The sequence below is a fragment of the Mesoplodon densirostris genome, chromosome 1 (genome assembly GCF_025265405.1).
Source record: "Mesoplodon densirostris isolate mMesDen1 chromosome 1, mMesDen1 primary haplotype, whole genome shotgun sequence".
Taxonomy (NCBI): domain Eukaryota; kingdom Metazoa; phylum Chordata; class Mammalia; order Artiodactyla; family Ziphiidae; genus Mesoplodon; species Mesoplodon densirostris.
Window position 1 is genome coordinate 103986178 of NC_082661.1, and position 18357 is coordinate 104004534.

General features: G+C 44.3%; 2 protein-coding genes across 5 annotated transcripts in view; both read right to left on the bottom strand.

The window, feature by feature from the left end:
- Nucleotides 1–18357, bottom strand: part of AFAP1 (actin filament associated protein 1) — a 156916-nt gene that overhangs the window by 15899 nt on the left and 122660 nt on the right. For 3 of the 4 annotated variants that reach the window (XM_060106401.1, XM_060106419.1, XM_060106411.1), the window contains exons 11-13: nucleotides 16271–16416; nucleotides 8725–8842; nucleotides 2848–2965 (exon numbers count right to left, since the gene is read on the bottom strand). In XM_060106401.1, coding sequence (XP_059962384.1) covers nucleotides 2848–2965; nucleotides 8725–8842; nucleotides 16271–16416 — 382 coding nt within the window. Of the gene's footprint in view, nucleotides 1–2847; nucleotides 2966–5577; nucleotides 5845–8724; nucleotides 8843–16270; nucleotides 16417–18357 lie in introns of all 4 variants that reach the window. The other variant, XM_060106427.1, reaches the window with a different exon arrangement.
- On the bottom strand, nucleotides 9377–10093 carry LOC132494963 (magnesium-dependent phosphatase 1). Its single transcript, XM_060106440.1, has 2 exons — nucleotides 9867–10093; nucleotides 9377–9763 (listed from the first exon to the last, which is right to left on the bottom strand). The coding sequence occupies exons 1-2, from the start codon at nucleotides 10073–10075 to the stop codon at nucleotides 9478–9480; spliced, it is 495 nt and encodes a 164-aa protein (XP_059962423.1). The 5' UTR covers nucleotides 10076–10093; the 3' UTR covers nucleotides 9377–9477.

The window sequence follows — 18357 nt, forward strand, 5'->3', positions numbered from 1 at the left end:
CAGGAATGCATCATCTAAGAGATAAAATAAGCACAGGTGCTGAGAGAGAGAGGGATGTTATGCAGACAGAGATTTCCTGCGGTTCAGGTCTCACACAACAAAGCTTTTCAGACACGTTACTCCCTCCCCCCACCTGCCCCTCCCCAAGTGGACAACACTCAAACTTTAAGTGAATATAAATACACCCAACTGTGTGAGGGAAATAAGATTTGCCAGAAAAATAAGGTGAAAAAAAGAAGCACAGTAAATGAATGATGATGAGGAGGGTCTGGCCCAACTGGCTGCTTGAGTGTGTGTCGGAGGAGAAGGGAAGCGCAGGTGAGCTGATGTCAAGAAAGCAAGGCCAAAAGACAACCCTCAGGATGGGAGAAAATATTTGCAAATGAAGCAACTGACAAAGGACTAATCTCCAAAATTTACAAGCAGCTCATGCAGCTCAATATCAAAAAAACAAACAACCCAATCCAAAAATGGGCAGAAGACCTAAACAGACATTTCTCCAAAGACGGTATACAGATGGCCAATAAACATATGAAAGGATGCTCAACATCACTAATCATTAGAGAAATGCAAATCAAAACTACAGTGAGGTATCATCTCACAGCAGTCAGAATGGCCATCATTAAAAAATCTACAAACAATAAATGCTGGAGAGGGTGTGGAGAAAAGGGAACCCTCTTGCACTGTTGGTGGGAATGTAAGTTGATACAGCCACTATGGAGAACAGTATGGAGGTTCCTTAAATAACTAAAAATAGAACTACCATATGACCCAGCAATCCCACTACTGAGCATATACCCTGAGAAAACCAGAATTCAAAAAGAGACATGTACCACAATGTTCATTGCAGCTCTGTTTACAATAGCCAGGACATGGGAGCAACCTAAGTGTCCATCAACAGATGAATGGATAAAAAAGATGTGGCACATATATACAATGAAATATTACTCAGCCATAAAAAGAAACGAAATTGAGTTATTTGTAGTGAGGTGGATGGACCTAGAGTCTGTCATACAGAGTGAAGTAAGTCAGAAAGAGAAAAACAAATACCATATGCTAACACATATATATGGAATCTAAGAGAAAAAAAAGTCATGAAGAACCTAGGGGCAAGACGGGAATAAAGACGCAGACCTACTAGAGAATGGACTTGAGGATATGCGGAGGGGGAAAGGTAAGCTGGGACAAAGTGAGAGAGTGGCATGGACATATATACATTACCAAACGTAAAACAGATAGCTAGTGGGAAGCAGCCACATAGCACAGGGAGATCAGCTCGGTGGTTTGTGACCACCTAGAGGGGTGGGATAGGGAGGGTGGGAGGGAGGGAGATACAAGAGGGAAGACATATGGGGATATATGTATACATATAGCTGATTCATTTTGTTATACAGCAGAAACTAACACACCATTGTAAAGCAATTATACTCCAATAAAGATGTAAAAAAAAAAAAAAGAAAGCACACGCTTCCTCGGGGCAGAAGCAGGAGCCCCAGGGAACAATGGTGGGCTCATCCATGCGTGAGGCTAAGGACAAAGCCACCTCTCACCAGCCCCTGTGCTGACTCTGAAATCCAGACTCTGAAATCCAATCGCCGTGCACACAGGGAGCTCAGCAGTTAGGTGACCTGTCACCTGCTGTAGGGTTACCACCTGGAGGGAGGCTGGTCCACCAGATACACTGAACCAGGTTCAGAAAGTGTCAACACAGCTTCCCAGGTGTTCACATCAAACTCGCGCTCGAGGCTAACTCCCATCTTCCTCTCCTGGAAACCGTCCCCAACAGGCCCACACCCGCTGAGGAGCTTCTGAGCCTGGTAAGAGCCTGTGCTGAGGCCCGTAGCCTGCATCTGCATGGGGGACCCAGCCGCTGCTCTACTATATTATCTTTGCAGTCCCCTCAGCAAGCAGAGGGCTGGAATGAACAGACACTGCCGGGCTGGCTGGCTGAAGAGGAATCCACCCAACACATCCAGGGCTGAAGTAAATGCAAACACATGCGATAACAGTACCCCTAGAGTCATGTATCTGCACATCAGGAAGGAAGCTGAGCGCGCTGAAGGGCTGCCTTTCACTGGAGTCTCGCTGCTCCTCTGCCCGGTCCAGCCCCTGCCAGGTCTGGAACCTAAAAACCTGGTCCTCACGCTGGTTCTGTCATCTGCCAGCGGTGAGACCTTGGGGAAGCCACACCATCTCTCTGAGCTTATGTCTACATCTGCCCAGTGGGGTAGATTATGCCACCGCCCTGATCAAGTGGCCAGGAGAATGACACAGGAGGAGAGAAATCACAGCTGGTTGAAGGCTAGGAGGCTCAGCGGGGACAAGAATTCCTTACAGACCCTGATAGTCTCCTGTGCTCTGAGGTACACGAGTTACCCCAACTATCTCAGCCGCAGAAACCACGGCAGCCACCTGTCTACACCTCTAATACACAGAGGCTGGCTTCAGAGAGTCTACGTGACCCAACCCAAGTCACTCACTCAGCAGATCAAGGACACAAACCGAGGTGTCCCGACCCACCGTCCAGGGCCACTCACAGCAGCACTGCCAGCTGCACCCACAAACTGCCTCAAACAGAAATACGCGTAGCCAACTCTACAGTTAAGCCAGCTTTGTCTTTCCTGGTATATGCAACAGTTATAAACTAAAAGCTGGGTTAAAAATCGTGGTCATTCCTCAAACCAGCAAACGAGGAAGGATGCGGATGCAAATGGTGCCCTCTCTCCAGCTGGCCCCCCAACCTGGCATCGTCCACCTGATCAGGTGAGGGAGGAAGGTGGCTAGACGACCCTGACACTGCACACTGCACCCAAAGCTAGAACGTGGGAAAGCGAAGAATCAACTTACTTGAAGGCGTTCGCTTCACGCCAGCCGCTGGATCAGCTTTTCTTTGCTGACTGCTCAGAGCCTTGCCTTTTCCCGTAACCCCGTTGGATGCCACGGGGGGCGGCTTTTTACCCTTCAACTGTTGAAATAAACAAATGAGAGAATTAAAAACAAACAGACAAAAACCTTGGGGTTTTTGCAGTAAATTGTTTCAGTCCCTAGCTCTTCAAGTAGAACGTAGCTTAGGCAGAAAAAAAAGGCAGGTAGTAGAAAACCAATCTGGTTTCCCAACACTGCACTGCTGTGACTTTCCCAGAGCAGCTAAGAAGGTTCTAGCACCGAGGTTCAAAACAAACGAGGTACCCTAGGATGTCTTCAGCTGGAACGCACCAAAAGTCACCTATTTCGACCAGGAGATCACACACGCCGATCAAGACACTGGCACAGACAGCGGGTATCTGAGAGCATTTGGTTGACATTACTAAAAGTCTGTGTTTCCAAAGATAAACAGCTTTAATTTTGGTGGTTCGGGGAAGTAGCATGACCGTGCACTTAAGAGTTCAACTTCCAGGGTTTCTATACTGATGTCCTAATTGGATAAAAAACTACCTTTTGATTCACTGACAGGGTCTGAGGAAGGAAGCAAAAGAGGCAAAATATAGAAACAGCATGAACTAAATTTTAACTAACCACAGGGTTTTTAAAAAAATTCAACATACCCCTAACTTCTTTGATGGCTGCAAGCCGACCCATGTTGCATTTTGCTTAAGTGATGCACGTGTACCTTGGCTGGGTCACAAGCTCAGCCGAATGGCAAAGGCTGACTGTACACGTCCAAGCCCGAGCTTCTCTGCTGCACCACATTTCTTACTGTTGTGGGCCTGGGTTTTGGAAGCTTCAAATTCCCGCTCCGTCATAGGAGACGCTGAGCACATCATTAACGCTTTCTGAGCCTCCGTGTGCTCATTTAAAAATATAAAGATACTGATGTCTCCTACACGGTTCCTCAGAAGGTTAACTGACACAGCACACACACCTACAGCACACATACGGTAGGTGTGTAGGGAGTGTGAGCTCTCTCCATTAAAGAGTAGGTCCCCCATTCAAACGGCCAAATGAGGACACGAAAGCTAAAGGTAAACGGCTTGCAAATGTGTTTCCTACTTAAAATAAAAATGAACAAAATACAAACATACATGAACCACGTATCGAATGACTGATTCTAAACTAATCTGGGGACAATCCAAATGTATAAGATAGTATATTTTGTCCCATAATTTTTACCCAAGGGAACTCTAATACTAATAAAAAGACAGATAAATACATCGCCAGTGACACGTTCACTTAGTGGGTGAAGCACATGACCTACCAGACTTTTCGGTAAATATTTAAAAAAACTAGAAGCCAACGGCTCCCATGTCTGACCATACATCAGCCTAGGCCACTCAGATTCAGTGAATGAGAATCTCTAACAGTTGTTATAAATAAAAAACAAACAAAAATCTTCTCACGTGACTTTGATGAAAAGAATTGGTTTCGAAGAACTGCTATAACTCTCTGAAATTCTAGAATCTTACTTGGCATTCATCATTTTCTTAAGATTACTCCAAAAATAGAAGGAAAAGAAAATAATTAAAAATGTGCCGCTCTGCTTTATGTTTGTAGAATATTCTTCCATGTGGCGCTTAGATCTTTACTCAAAGCATAAAAAAATCTTAGGTTGACATGCATGAAAACACAAAATTATATTTACACTGAAATGTTACCTTTTGCCACAAATACGAGGTGTGAGATGGACAATAGTTCAATATCAAGGTTACTGACCATTCAATTATAATCCAAAATCCTTATTATCTACTTGGTTTTAGGGAGTACACTTTTGGGGAGTACATTATGGGAAAATATTGTAGTTCTCAGAATAATCCTATTTAATGTTTAAAGATCGAAAAGCAATTGCCATGCGAAGCCCACCATTCCTCACTTACATGTTATGGAAACACAGGAAAGGAACTTGCAGCTCAAAAGTCTTCTGAAAACTTTTACTGTCCCACTATCCCTGTCCTCTTTAACATCTTTGCCTTTAATTGCTGTAATTCACAAAATTCACTGGGGAACTTCCCAAGAATGGAAAGAGAGCCAGGCATAGGCAAAGAAATACAGAACGTAAACCATAAATACAGAACTAGTTAGGTGTACAGTAAGTCCCCTACATACGAATGAGTTTTGTTCCAAGAGCGTGTTCGTAAGTCCAATTTGTTTGTAAAGTTAGCCTGGGTACCCAAGTAACACAATTGGCTAAATACTACTGTACTGTAATAGGTTTATGATACTTGTATAGGTTTATATAATAGGTTAGTAATACTTGTATAGGTTTATATAATAGGTCTATAATCACACAAATAACACATAAAAAACAAACACAAAAAATAAAGAAAACATTTTTCATCTTACAGTACAGTACCTTGAAAAGTACAGTAGCCCAGTACAACAGCTGGCATACAGGGGCATGTTCGCATCTTTGAAAAGTTCACAACTTGAAGGTTCGTATGTAGGGGACTTACTGTATTTAATCCGTTCCTGGGTGGTCAAACGTTGTGTATTTGCAGATTATATTCTAGTTGAGGGAAAAAACTGCGCTTTACCCTTGATGGGGCTCACTGCCCACAAGCTGATGAACAGACTCTCACTGCAAAGCCCTGAGGGAGGACCATGACTTAAGGCGATTCTAGAAGACAGAATGAGATGCTGTACCTGTGAGCTGAGCCCGAGAGATGCCCTCCCCAGAGAAGAGGTGTTAGTGACAGACGGGGAGGACGGCGGACCGGAAGAGGCAGGGTGTTTGTAGTGGTTACAGGACAGCTTGTCAGGAGATGGCCTAGCGGCCTTCCTGTCAGCAGGAGGGTAGCGAGCAAAGATTTTCGGAGACGGCAAGTTATCATACAGGACCGCGTTATCATAGAGCGCCTCTTCTCCCAGGCCTTGGCCACAGGGGGCGGGAAAGCCACCGTCGGGTCCCCACTGTAACACACACAGCTTGTCGTTAGAGCCTCGGCCACAGGAAGCAAAGCACACTGAGATGTTATTAGCAAGCACCCCAAAACACGTGCACGTACCCCCAATAAAACACACACACTCAACTAGGTGGACTGATTCAGAAGAACTTTTCTACCTTTGGGGACTTAAGGATTCTTTTTTCCTTAAATCATTCCCAGGGCCATTGGCTTATGATAATTTTTTTTGTCTTGTTTGTTAAAGCAGGCAAAAAAATTATACATATATATATATATATTTGGCATTTCTTTAAAGAACTGGAACTCGGAAGTCCTCCTGACCCAGAAAGCTGAAGCAATGTGATGTGACGAAAGGAATGCTGGACTGGGGTCCATCCGGAGACCGGGGGCTCTGATTCTACTGAGAAAACACATTAAGATCCCAGCAAAGCACTTTACCTTTTTTTTAAAAAAAAATACTGACAGGGCTTCCCTGGTGGCGCAGTGGTTGAGAGTCCGCCTGCTGATGCAGGGGACGCAGGTTCGTGCCCCGGTCTGGGAGGATCCCACATGCCACGGAGCAGCTGGGCCCGTGAGCCATGGCCGCTGAGCCTGCGCGTCCGGAGCCTGTGCTCCGCAACGGAAGAGGCCACAGCAGTGAGAGGGCCGCATACCACAAAAAAAACAAAAAAAAACAAAACAAAACAGAACAAAATACTGACAGATATTATTATCTGTATTTTACTACTATTATTATTTTTTTGGCTGCGTTGGGTCTTAGTTGTGGCACGCAGGCTCTTCATTGCGGCGTGTAGGCTTCTCTCTAGTTGCGGCACATGGGCTCTCTAGTTGTGACGTGTGGGCTCAGTAGTTGCAGTGCACGGGCTTAGTTGCCCTGTGGCATGTGGGACCTTAGTTCCCAGACCAAGGATCAAACCCTCATCCCCTGCATTGGAAGGCGGATTCTCAACCACTGGACCACCAGGGAAGTCCCCAAAGCACCTTATCTTATTTCACAGTAAAAATGACTCACATAATTCTCATAGGAGTCTTATGAAGTAGGGGGAAACTGAGGCAGAGAGGTCACACAGCTGTAAGAGGCAGAGCTGGGTTAGAGCTGTGCTCATAACTACACACTGCTTGGGGTCTGAACCTCAGGCTCCTCCAGGATAGGATGAGGGGCTCGATGCCAGAACACCTCTGGACCGTTCCAAGCCTGCTATGCAGGCATCGGGGATTTAAGTTCTATGGGTGACTGTCAGCGTCACCCCTGCTCCACACTTGGTTATGCCTGAAGAAAGTGCAGTAACCAAAAACACAGGCTGTTAAAAGAAAGAAATCGAATAATCAGAGAAAATAGGATGTTTCAAACTATAAATGATAGAATGGCATTACTTTAGTGGAAAACCTTTTTACAAAAGGATTAAAATAGCTACAAGCCACTTTAGAACATGGACATTAAAGTATAAATTAAAACCCAAACTTAAAACCACAGCCAGATTCTTTTAAGTTTTAAAGGAATTGCTTTCATTGTTTTTAAAAAAGAGAAAATATTAATTCATATACTATACTTATCTTACTCTATTTTTATATCCTTCTTGCAGAGTTCCTTTCTGCCAGGATGTAATTACAGCCTTTTGTTATAAAAATAGAAAAGGTTTAAAATTTCATAGTAAGAGTGTTTTTTATTCCTTTGCAATCACTTCAGTGTGTCTATTTTTGTGATGCCGGGGACCCATCTACAAACTAAAAATAATGGTACAAGTAGATAAGCGTGGATGTGAGTTTCATAATGACAACCTAGCATATATTTGTCCAGGGTTATTAAAATGGTCTAGACCAGACCATCATTTTCCTAAAACACCAAAGGATTCAGTCACATGGAAGACTTAGAAAACAAACACCAGAGAACTTCTAGATTAAAAGTGTGTGTGTGCCTGTCAGAAGATCCTTTTTGAGATTCACTTTCATCTAGGCCTCAGGGGGAATGCTGAATGGGTAAGAATTACTGAAGTTGAAACATTGCTAAAATGTCGGGTATTGGCTCAAAAGTACGAACCTTATAAAACTGAGAAGTGCAGGCTCTCGCAAAACAAAGGGTCTGGTCACAGAGCCCAGCAAGTAGAGCAACAGGTTAAAGAGAGGCCTGAACGTCAAGGAAGCCCTTAAGCAAATGAGCCATGAACACTGCGCACTGGACGTTCTGTCTTCATCACCTATGTCTCTCTGCAGGGTGGACAGCTACGGCCACAGTGGGCACCAGAGCCCCTCCAGCCCTGCAGACCCCGAGGCGAAGGTGGTGGTGGGAACGGGGAGGGGCAAGGAGGAGACCGACTGGGCCTAACGTGTTCTTGCTGTGGGACAGGACCCTGGTCCCAGTCACCCCAGACCACCCCGGACTCAGAGGGGACGCCAGCCCATGGGCTTTGCAGCTGGGACGGGATTTCAATGTGTGCCCGCGCCCCGACACCCAAGTCCTGACATGAGCCCCTTTCACGTTAATCTGCGCTTGATCGCGCTCCTTCCTCCCTGCTCCCCTTCTTCTCCACCGGACGGGGGCCCCAGCTACAAGCGCACCCCACCCGGAGGATGCAGGACGGTGTCTGGAGCTGGCAGTACAGTCATTACTCTGTGGCGTCTCCTTTCCGATGGTGAGTTCTGACGGTGTTTAATGGCATTGACAGGAATGACAAACTGTCTACTGGTGCCTGATTACCTGTGTGTTCAGATGCAGATTAAGATGAACAGGGTGTCAAAAAGGAGAGAGATGGGGTGGAGTTTTCATCTTGCCTCAGAGCGTAAGAAAGCTTTCTCTCGTTTGGACAGAAAGCAGGGGTGTAAGTCACGGAGACCCGCAGACCCCCGCCTTCCCGCACGGCTGACCTCGCTCTGCACGCGGCGCACTCACCGAGCCGCTGATGCAGGGGACGTCGTCGTAGTGTAGAGCCGTCCCGCTGGGGTGAGCGTAGCCGTTGGCGGTACTCCCCACATACGGGTTAGTGGACAGAACACGCCTGTTCATGAAACTGAAAGAGAGGAAACGAGTTACAACCCTCCAATTGATCACCAAGGCTTCCAGGAGCTCTGATGGATGCTCAGGCTCTGTCCGAGGCCGCGGGGTACAGAAGTGTTAGCATAGGACCCCGGCAGAATCGGCTGTTCCTACAGCCACAGGGCAGACTCCTCACCTGTAGGACAGGACACCACCCGCCCGCAGGACTGCGGCCCGGACCCATGATGACCCTGCCGGGTACCCAGAGCAAGGCCTGCACGCACCCGGCACTCAGCAAATAACCCCCATTTGTGTTAGCAGCCTGCTTCTGTCACCAAAGCTTTACTGGAACACCTTTCTTTACCTGGACTCGTCGTTGACGAATCGTCTGTGGCTGCTTTTTTTTTTTTCACATGCCTCTTTCATGAGCCTGTTAATTCTCAAAGGCAGAGACCATCTGGCCTGCAAAACTGAAGTATCAATATTTGCTCTCTGGCTTTTTTCAGGAAAAGTCCAAGGACCTGTTCTATAAGCGTTTTTTTTTGTTTTTTGTTTTTTTTTTTGCCACACACAAATACACTTTAATAATTTACAAATGCACCTGAAAATGCCCTCCTGATTTCCTTTCAGTTCTATGCCTCAAATGAGGCTCATCCACAGGACTGGACCTCAGAGTCCAGCTTGTGCCTTTGCAAATGTCTCTAATCCTTGAGTTAGGGTCTGAAGGCTCATTCCATTCTGGACATGAATGCTGGTAACACCCAGTTTGCTGACATCTACAATATTCCGCTTTTCATCATCAAAGAAGATCATCTGGGAGAAAGGAACTCCAGTCTTCTGCTGCAACCTCTCAAAGTGCGTGACCTTGCTGCCTGGATAGATCTCCCGATGAACAAAGTATCTGACAAGGTCAAAGAGCTCCAGTAGCTGGTTGGCCCCTTCAACCTCACCTGTCCTGCAAGTTTGCACCGCCTAATTTTTGCAGCCAAGGGGTTACACGGGAAGTCTCCTCATGCATGCACCTCTCAGCATTAGACCGACTCAGTCGCTCTTCTTACCGTGAAGCGGCCGCGACGGGCACCCCCAAGCCCTGCAATCTTTCCAGGACCTCAGGCACCTGTGGGTACAGTCGGACGGCCTGGCCCCGCCTATCTCGTACAGTTCCATCACTGTTCTTGTGGAACGGGGGGTCTACGTGCGTGTCCACCCAGAACGGCCACAGCGTGTAATCTAGATCGAAGACTACGAGCTTCGGGAGCCGCGCCATGACCCGCGCCCGCAGGCTGCGCGCTCTATAAGCGTTTTAGAACGTCTATCCCACAGCACTTCTTGAGTTCTCAGTGTTTGTTCAGCGTCACTACCCACCTTCCCCTCTGCCCTGCATGGCCCTGAGCTTCTGGGAGCCTCTGACAGTGGCCACCTCCGTCCCTCGTGTCACGGCTCTGCTCAAAGCCCCAGTGGCTCCGAGAACAATCCAGTGCTGCATGGCCTGCAAGGCTCCGAGCGCCACGTCCGCTGCCTTCACCCCAGGCTCCTGGTAGCTCTCGCTCGCTGGCCAAGGGCACCCCCTCTTCCCACAGCGCTTCTCTGAGACCCCTCCTTCTTTCAGTCTCAGTGGGAACTTCCTGATCACCCCAACCTCCCACCTCTGCATCCCTGTCCTGTCCCCTACTCCTTCTTACCACTAATCACCACCTAACGTGTTGCACGATCATGTGTCTACTGTCTGCTTTCCTCACTGGAACATGAGCTTCAGGAGGACATGGCTTTTGCCAATTCTGTTCATCCAGCACACAAAAGGTGCTTGGCAAATACGAGCTGCACGAATGAATGAACACAGGAATGAATGAAGGAAGGAATGCGTGAATGGTTTGATCGTGATGTTATAAGAGAAAAACCTCAATGCCTAGGGAAGAAACAACCTAGGTAACATTTTTCTCCTAATTGGGAAAACTAAAGCAGCCTAAAATGAAAAAAAATAGTTTTTTGGGTTTTTTTCCAATTTTGCTTCTTCTTGGGATCTTACATTTCTATGGTAACTAGATGAATAAAAAAGAGAGCAAATGAGAAAAAGTGAAGGCAGTAAGAGGGGAGGAGAGAACTGCCTCTCTGACAAGAGGTCTTGCAATAAAACTACACTGGGATTTCTGGTTCTGAAGAGAATGAGAGGAAGGGGCTATGAAGGGTCAGCCTGCAGGCTCAAGCTGCAGTTTCCACTCATCCAGCCCTGGCTGCAGGAAGGCGGCTCAGGTGTCCCTCTGCTGGGACCACACGGCACACACGGCGAGTCCCACCCTGGACACGGTATTCTCTTTAATTTATAAAATAACTCTTCTTGCTTTTTTCTGATACAAAAATGTATATCATTATTCTATACTTAAAATATATTAACATATATTTAGGAAAAGAAAATGTATAGAAAAGAAAGAATACAAGAAAGAAAGATTCTCCTTGTTTTTAGATACATATTTGAAGTTTTCTGGTTTAAACATCCCGTTTGAGGGTATTTGGGGGGTGAGGGTTTGGTCATGTGAGAGGCAGGACATGGGATGACCACGCCCTCCCCATGCCTGTGGTCCCAGGACGCTCCACAGCCCGTGAGCACTGATACCTGGATCTGTTCCACGTCCTGGCAAACGGACCCCCTGCCAAGGGACTGTCTCCTGCCTGGTCTGTGTCTCTGGTTTCTGGCGCCCAGCCTGGCACTCACACTGGGACACAGATGCCAGGAAGGAGCGTGGACCATGAAGGGGCAGGACGGATGCTCACTCACTTGGAACAGACACCAGCAGGATGCTTCTGACCCACGGAACATAAGGGGAGGTCACAGACACACAGGATGTCCTGTCCCAGCTGGATGAGACCTCGGCCACCAGCTGGGCTGCCCCTCATCTCACAGAGAGGGACCTGGGCCCCCAAACCAAGTCTCTGGGCCCAAAACAGCGAGTGGATCCAAGACCGAGTAAGAGGCCCCTCACCTTCTGGCCTGGCACTCTTCCTAAAATAGGATTTTTAGCCAAATAGGAAAGTGGAAATGAGATAACAGACCATATGCCACTTGTTAAACCAAAATCATAAGACAGAAAAATATATATATATATAGGTAAAATATACATAACAGAAATGTCACCATCTTAACATTTCTTTAAACATTTTATTTATTTACTTATTTGGCTGCACCGGGTCTTAGTTGCGGCATGTGGGATCTAGTTCCCCGACCAGGGATCGAACCCCAGCGCCCCGCATTGGGAGCGCAGAGTCTTAACCACTGGACCACCAGGGAAGTCCCTACCATCTTAACCACTTTTAAGTGTACAGGTCTGGGACGCTAAGTACATTCACACTGCTGTACAGCCATCACCACCACCCATCTCCAAAACTTGTCATCTTCCCAAAAAGCTGAAGCGCTGTCTCCCCCACCCCCAGCGCTGGCACCCAGCACCCAGCACCCCACTTCCTGCCTCTATGGATTTGCCTACTCTGGTACCTCACCTAAGTGGATTATCCAGTATGTGTCCTCTTGTGTCTGGCTTATTTCACTTAGCGTTAATACCTTCAAGGTTCATTCATGTTTTCAGGAAGTATATTTTAGAATAAAACCTCCCAGGGATTCAGATGAGAGGGTGACTCAAGGTGAAAGTTTCCTGTCAGTCTGCCTGCTCCCCTCTCTGTGTCCACCGTGATCTACTGCTTTTATCACCATCAATGTTGTCACAGCTTTCTTATGGGGCTCCAACCCAGCATGACTTGAAAAGAGTTCCAGAAGAAAATTTCAGAATATTTGCCCTGTATCCTATCATCTATATACATCTCATTTAAAAATAGGCCGCAGGAAAGTATGTTTCAAATGTTTACCACTATTCATACTCTTAAATAGACCACTTTTTCTGGGAGACTTTACATTACTATTATTTCTTTTACTGTCCTCTTCCCAAAATATATCATTGACCTTTCTCCCTCAGACAGAATCCAATGTACAAAAATTTCCCCTAATAACCCTGAGAAGATTCATTGACTGGCTGACAATTTACATAAAGGCAAAAATTAATTCAACCTCAGATTATCGCATTGGCAAGCTACCATATTTTATAGTTTGAACGCTGTTTCCTTGTTAAATCTCTTCTCTCAATTTTTACAGAAGGTTTGGCAGAAAACTAATAAATAAAAATAAACTTTATTGCTAAGTGACATCTCCTATAAAGGTTTTTCCTATAAAGGTTTTAATGGGGTAGCAAAGACTCCTGCAGCCACAAACTCATTACATGCATATTTTTAATAAATCAGTTTTCAGCATTGCAATCTACATTCCTTTCTCAAAAATGGGACCTTCCCACATTTGGTTTAGATGAATATTCCACACTCATTTGTGTTCTAGGGGGAATATTTTTAGTCAGGGTTTCTCTTAAGTGTTTTCATCAGTTTGCTTATTATTGCTGAAGTTACACGTGGACTTAGGAGAGGCTTTTTGGAAACTAATAAGGTCCAAAATAGTACAGTTAACAACCATAAGATCCTTTCTTTTATGTCACTCTAGATGTGTAGATTTTGCAAAACTGGACTTAAGGATATTACATTTCTTAAAAAGCTACTTTAAGTGTGCTCTATTTACTGCACAATTAGGAGTTTCACTGTAATTTACCTACACCTTGCTGATTAGATAGAATGTTATTATGGAAAAAATAACGAGGATGAACAGTCAGCACTTGACTATGTCACCCTGGTTTTCGCACAAAAGAACAGTAGTGAGAAGAAGCAGTGTGTACTTCAGAAATCCTCCAGCATTACTGGAGATTTCCCAGTAAAGTCGTACAAGATTAATTCATTTTGTCAAGGCCATTGACCTTAATTGGGTGTAACATGGTGGCTTGATTCCTAATATGGGCAAACGTTATCTTCATTTTACTCAGCCCCAGAATGTCCCAGGCAATCATTAAATAAACATTCTGCAAAGCTGAAAATGTTCACCATCTTGCCCTTCACAGAAAAGTATGACCAACCCCTGCTTTAGACAGTGGACAGCATGAAATAGGAACCAGCCACTTCTTAATTTCACAGATCCATTCCTACAAAGCAGCAATCCTCAAGTGTTTTTAGTCTTTACATCCTTCGAAGTTACTGAAGACTCCCAAAGAGCTTTGGTTTATGTGGGTGTTTGCTATCAGTGTTGACTGTATTTGACATTGAAACTCAGAAATGTATTCATTTTTATTCATTTAAAAATAATGGGAATAAATCCACCATATTTAAACATATTTCTATAAAAGTTAACTATATTTTCCAAAATAAAAAAAAATGGTGAGAAAAGTGGTAGTTATACATGTTTGTAAATCTATTCAATGTTTGGCTTAAGAGAAGAGAGCGGGATTCTCACACGTGCTTCAACATTCAACCGGTTGCAACAAGTTGTTTTGGTTGAAGCATGTGAAGAAAATCTAGCCTCCCGCAGATATCCAGTTGTAAAAGTGAGGTGTATTTTCATAGCTTCTCCAGGTCATGGTAGATATTCTTTGATGCTACACCAAAACTCGATAAGTGGTAATTTCTTAATGATTAATGCCATGTAGAATCTCAAACTGTATCAATGAACTTTTAGTCCTCTTTTACCTGAAAACCCATTAGTTTCTCTTGCTCATGGGAGGGACCTTTTACCCGTGCATGACTTATGCGTACCTGTCAAATGCACACACTTCACTATACTGTATCAAAAAAAACCACACTCAATATCACCACCAATCTTATCAGAAAAGTCTGAGTACTGGGAAGCTGTCAGCTCACAGTGGCAGATACAAATCTCCCCAAATTCTCATTTCTGAGTGCAAGCTCAACTCCACTGCAGGCAACAAACACTGCCAACCATTTTCCTCGAGGGGAGAGGCTCACTAGCTTCATTTCTGAAAAAGTGTCTGCAAATACCTACGTCTGAATAACCACAGTTCACCTGTTAATTGTTCTTTCAAATAAAAGTGAAAAAATGGTGGTGGGGTTAGGGAGCGGCTAGTTGAGTTAGCAACTCAGTCTTACAAGAGCATTTCCTCAAGACAACATGACAGTTCAGTCAATGTAAGTGCTTTGTGTGTCCTGCCCACTACGTAAATGTTAAAAAGACACGTACTTGAGAGATTTAATAAAAATATCTACTATCGGGCTTCCCTGGTGGCGCAGTGGTTGACAGTCCGCCTGCCGATGCAGGGGACACGGGTTCGTGCCCTGATCTTGGAAGATCCCACATGCCGCGGAGCGGCTGGGCCCGCGAGCCATGGCCGCGGAGCCTGTGCGTCCGGAGCCTGTGCTCCGCAATGGGAGAGGCCACAGCAGTGAGAGGACCGCGTACAGCAAAAAAAAAAAAAAAAAAAAAAAAAAAAAAAAAAATATATATATATATATATATATATACACTATCTGGCCCTTTACAGAAAAAGTAATAATTGTACTGCTTCATCACAGACATCTTTTTTTCTTTTTTTTCCTTCTGGCCGCGCTGCACGGCTTGCAGGATCTTAGTTTCCTGGCCAAGGATCAAACCCGTACCCCCTGCAGTGAAAGCGTGGTGTCTTAACCCCCAAACCGCCAGGGAAGTCCCCATCACGGACATCTTAAGTGAACACAGCATATCCTTTTACTACAAGTGAGTGGCAGTGGCAATGGTCACAGCACAGTATGGAATGACCACTGATGGTCCTAAGGCTCCTGCCAATCTATCCCCGTCCCCCGGCCCTGCTGTTGCTTTTGCACCATCAATGCAAATGTCACTACAGTGAAGAAAAAAAATAATTTCTTAGCATTATTATGAGAATAGTTTTGACCTTTGGGACTGCCTGAAAGGGTCTTGAATACCCTCAGGGGTCTGTGGACCATACTTCGAGGACTGCTGCTATAATTTTCTTTGCCATCATTATGTTAAGGAAATATTCATAGTTTAAAAGAACGTTTTTGTACATAACAGCACTTTAAAAAAAATCACATTTAAGTTTTAAAAGTATATGGTTGATGGCTTTGAAAACTCAGTCGTCACTACAGCAATATGTTGAATTATTTATGCTTTATAGAACTGTTCCCCTAATACAGGGGTCAGCAAAGTACAGCCCATGGGTCAAATCTGGCCCACTGCCTGTGTTTGCAAATAAAGTTTTATTGGCACACAGCCATGTCCATTCATTTATGTGTGTGACTGCAGTGGCAGAGCTGAGTAGTTTTAACAGGGAACATTTGGTCCACAAAGCCAAAAATATTACTATTTTGCCTTTTGCAGAAAAAGTTTGCCAACCCGTTTTAAAAGAAAACACAGATGGTTGAAATGACAAACATTTCAGCAAAATTTGGGTTAATATTATACAAAAAGGAGAGTCTTCAGCTGTTTTTTTTTCCCTTTGAAGGCTGTACACTTACATAAAAGGAAAAGAAAATTAGGGAAAAAATAAAGTTGTTTAATTTCAGTGCCGTTTCGCATGGCAGTGGATCTTACCAGAAGGTTTGCTTGGCCGTCTGAATGACATTCGCCGACATCTCCACGTCTATGTAGTCATAGTGCAGGGCCCCAGGGTCTGTGGAGGACCCCGTCTCAGCCAGCAAAATACCAATCCACCTGCCCATGTCTTCAGAAGAAGATGCCTGTTGAGGTGAAGGGGGAAAAAATGAATTTTACTTAAGTAACAGTAAAGAGTTTTAACATTTTCATTAAAATGTCCAAAAAGAGACAACATAGCAGGAAAGGCGGTGGAACATGAAGCACCTGAGGATGTAGACGACGACAAGGAGGCAGCCACTGCCTGAGCCATGGGATTAACACCGCGTTCACTCTAAGCCTTAATGCGGAAGCTGCATAACGGTTATTCCCAAGGAAATAAAAACCCGAGGTCCTAAGATGCCTCCCAATTATTTTGGGGAAAGGCACTAGGGTGGAAGACATGGAAATTAATGGGATTATTTAAATCTCAGCTAAAAGAAGCCGTTTAGAAAGGCTCCTTAATTTGGCAACAAAATCTGGGGAGCAGAAAGAGCCTCTCCAACCACAGCTGCTTAACCTGGAAACCACACCAGGCCACGGCCCCTGTAGGTCACCAACTCTGGTGACCAGGAGCCCTTGCTGTGGTCTCCTGAATGGGCCTGAAAGGGCACTTTTATTTCCCTGATTAGATGGTACAGAATATTAACCTACTTTCACTTTCATATTAGTTGTGTTTATATAGGTGTAATGTTTATAATCGTTGGGCTGCTTTGTGCATGTTATTTTTTAAGATGTTTGAAATGCTCCCTGGATGTCATCTGCCTAATTTGCAAGTCTGAAATATATCTTTAAGATTTGGTTCATTAAAATTTTAAGCCGTCCTTCTTATGTGATTTAGAAAATCAATTACATTACATTCATAATGGTACTTCAAATGTCTAAATACTATTGGCTAATCAACTATGTAAGTCATATTTAAAGTTTAGGGGAAACTGAGCTATCAAATGTGTGAGTTAACTGAATGTCAAAGAAAAAAAATATTTAGCTTTTTGCAAAAATTACAAATTTTTTATATAAAGAAAGATCTGTAAGTTTAGCTTCAAGACTTAAAGAAAACTGGGTTTCATCATTATAACCTTGATGAGTTGAACACAGATCAGAATACAAGTAATCACATATACCCCATGGCAGGCACAAAAAGCTCTCGGGAGGAAGAGCCATTGATGAGGAAGAAGTTGTTTTTTGTGTGCTGATAGAACTGGCTACTGATACTGTACAAGCAACAGTATCACATGCGGCCATGGACAAAGTGAATGGATTCCAATTACATGCCTTACGGAGAGTAAGAATGTAATAATCAATGTTTGCTAAATTGAAATGAATTGATTTGAGTGCTTGGATAATAAAAAAATCACAAATATGTTCTCTTCACTGGTCTTTTGTCCTCCCCCAAACGAAATCTATGTCAAGAATGTATCTACGACTGAATCTATATCCATGTATCTATAACTATTTCATTTAAGCATTTTTAAAAGTATGTTAACATAATATCTAAGATGTGGTTGATACTATTACACTGTTAACTGTTTTCTTCATTGTTTAAGAAATTTCCTCATAGGCTTTTAAAAAATAATAACTCTGTGGTGTTGGACTAAAATTAGAAGTATTAGTTACGATCTTGTGGCTTTAGTATATAAATAGGTATACATGCAGGTGTATACATGTATATATGCATATATATGTGTGTAATATGTATAACATAGAAACATGCCTGAATATATGTATGTACAAACATACACATACACACAATTTCCTATGACTACTGAAAAGGCCTAGGCGCAGTGACGCCCCAGTAACTCTGAGCACACCTCTACCCAGATCCTGGTTTCTAAATACCATTATCCACTAGGAATTGTCCACTAAAAGCTCTTCGGAACATGGCTGATTCCAAGAGGCCTGGGGCAGAGAAAAGCACAAGATGAGCCTGGAACATCTTGTTGCATCACAATATGAGGAAAGAGCTCAAAGAATGCAGGGGACCGCGGACTGTGGTGTCTTTATTACAGGGACATAGCAAAGGCCACATGGCTCGAAGGGCTTTCTGC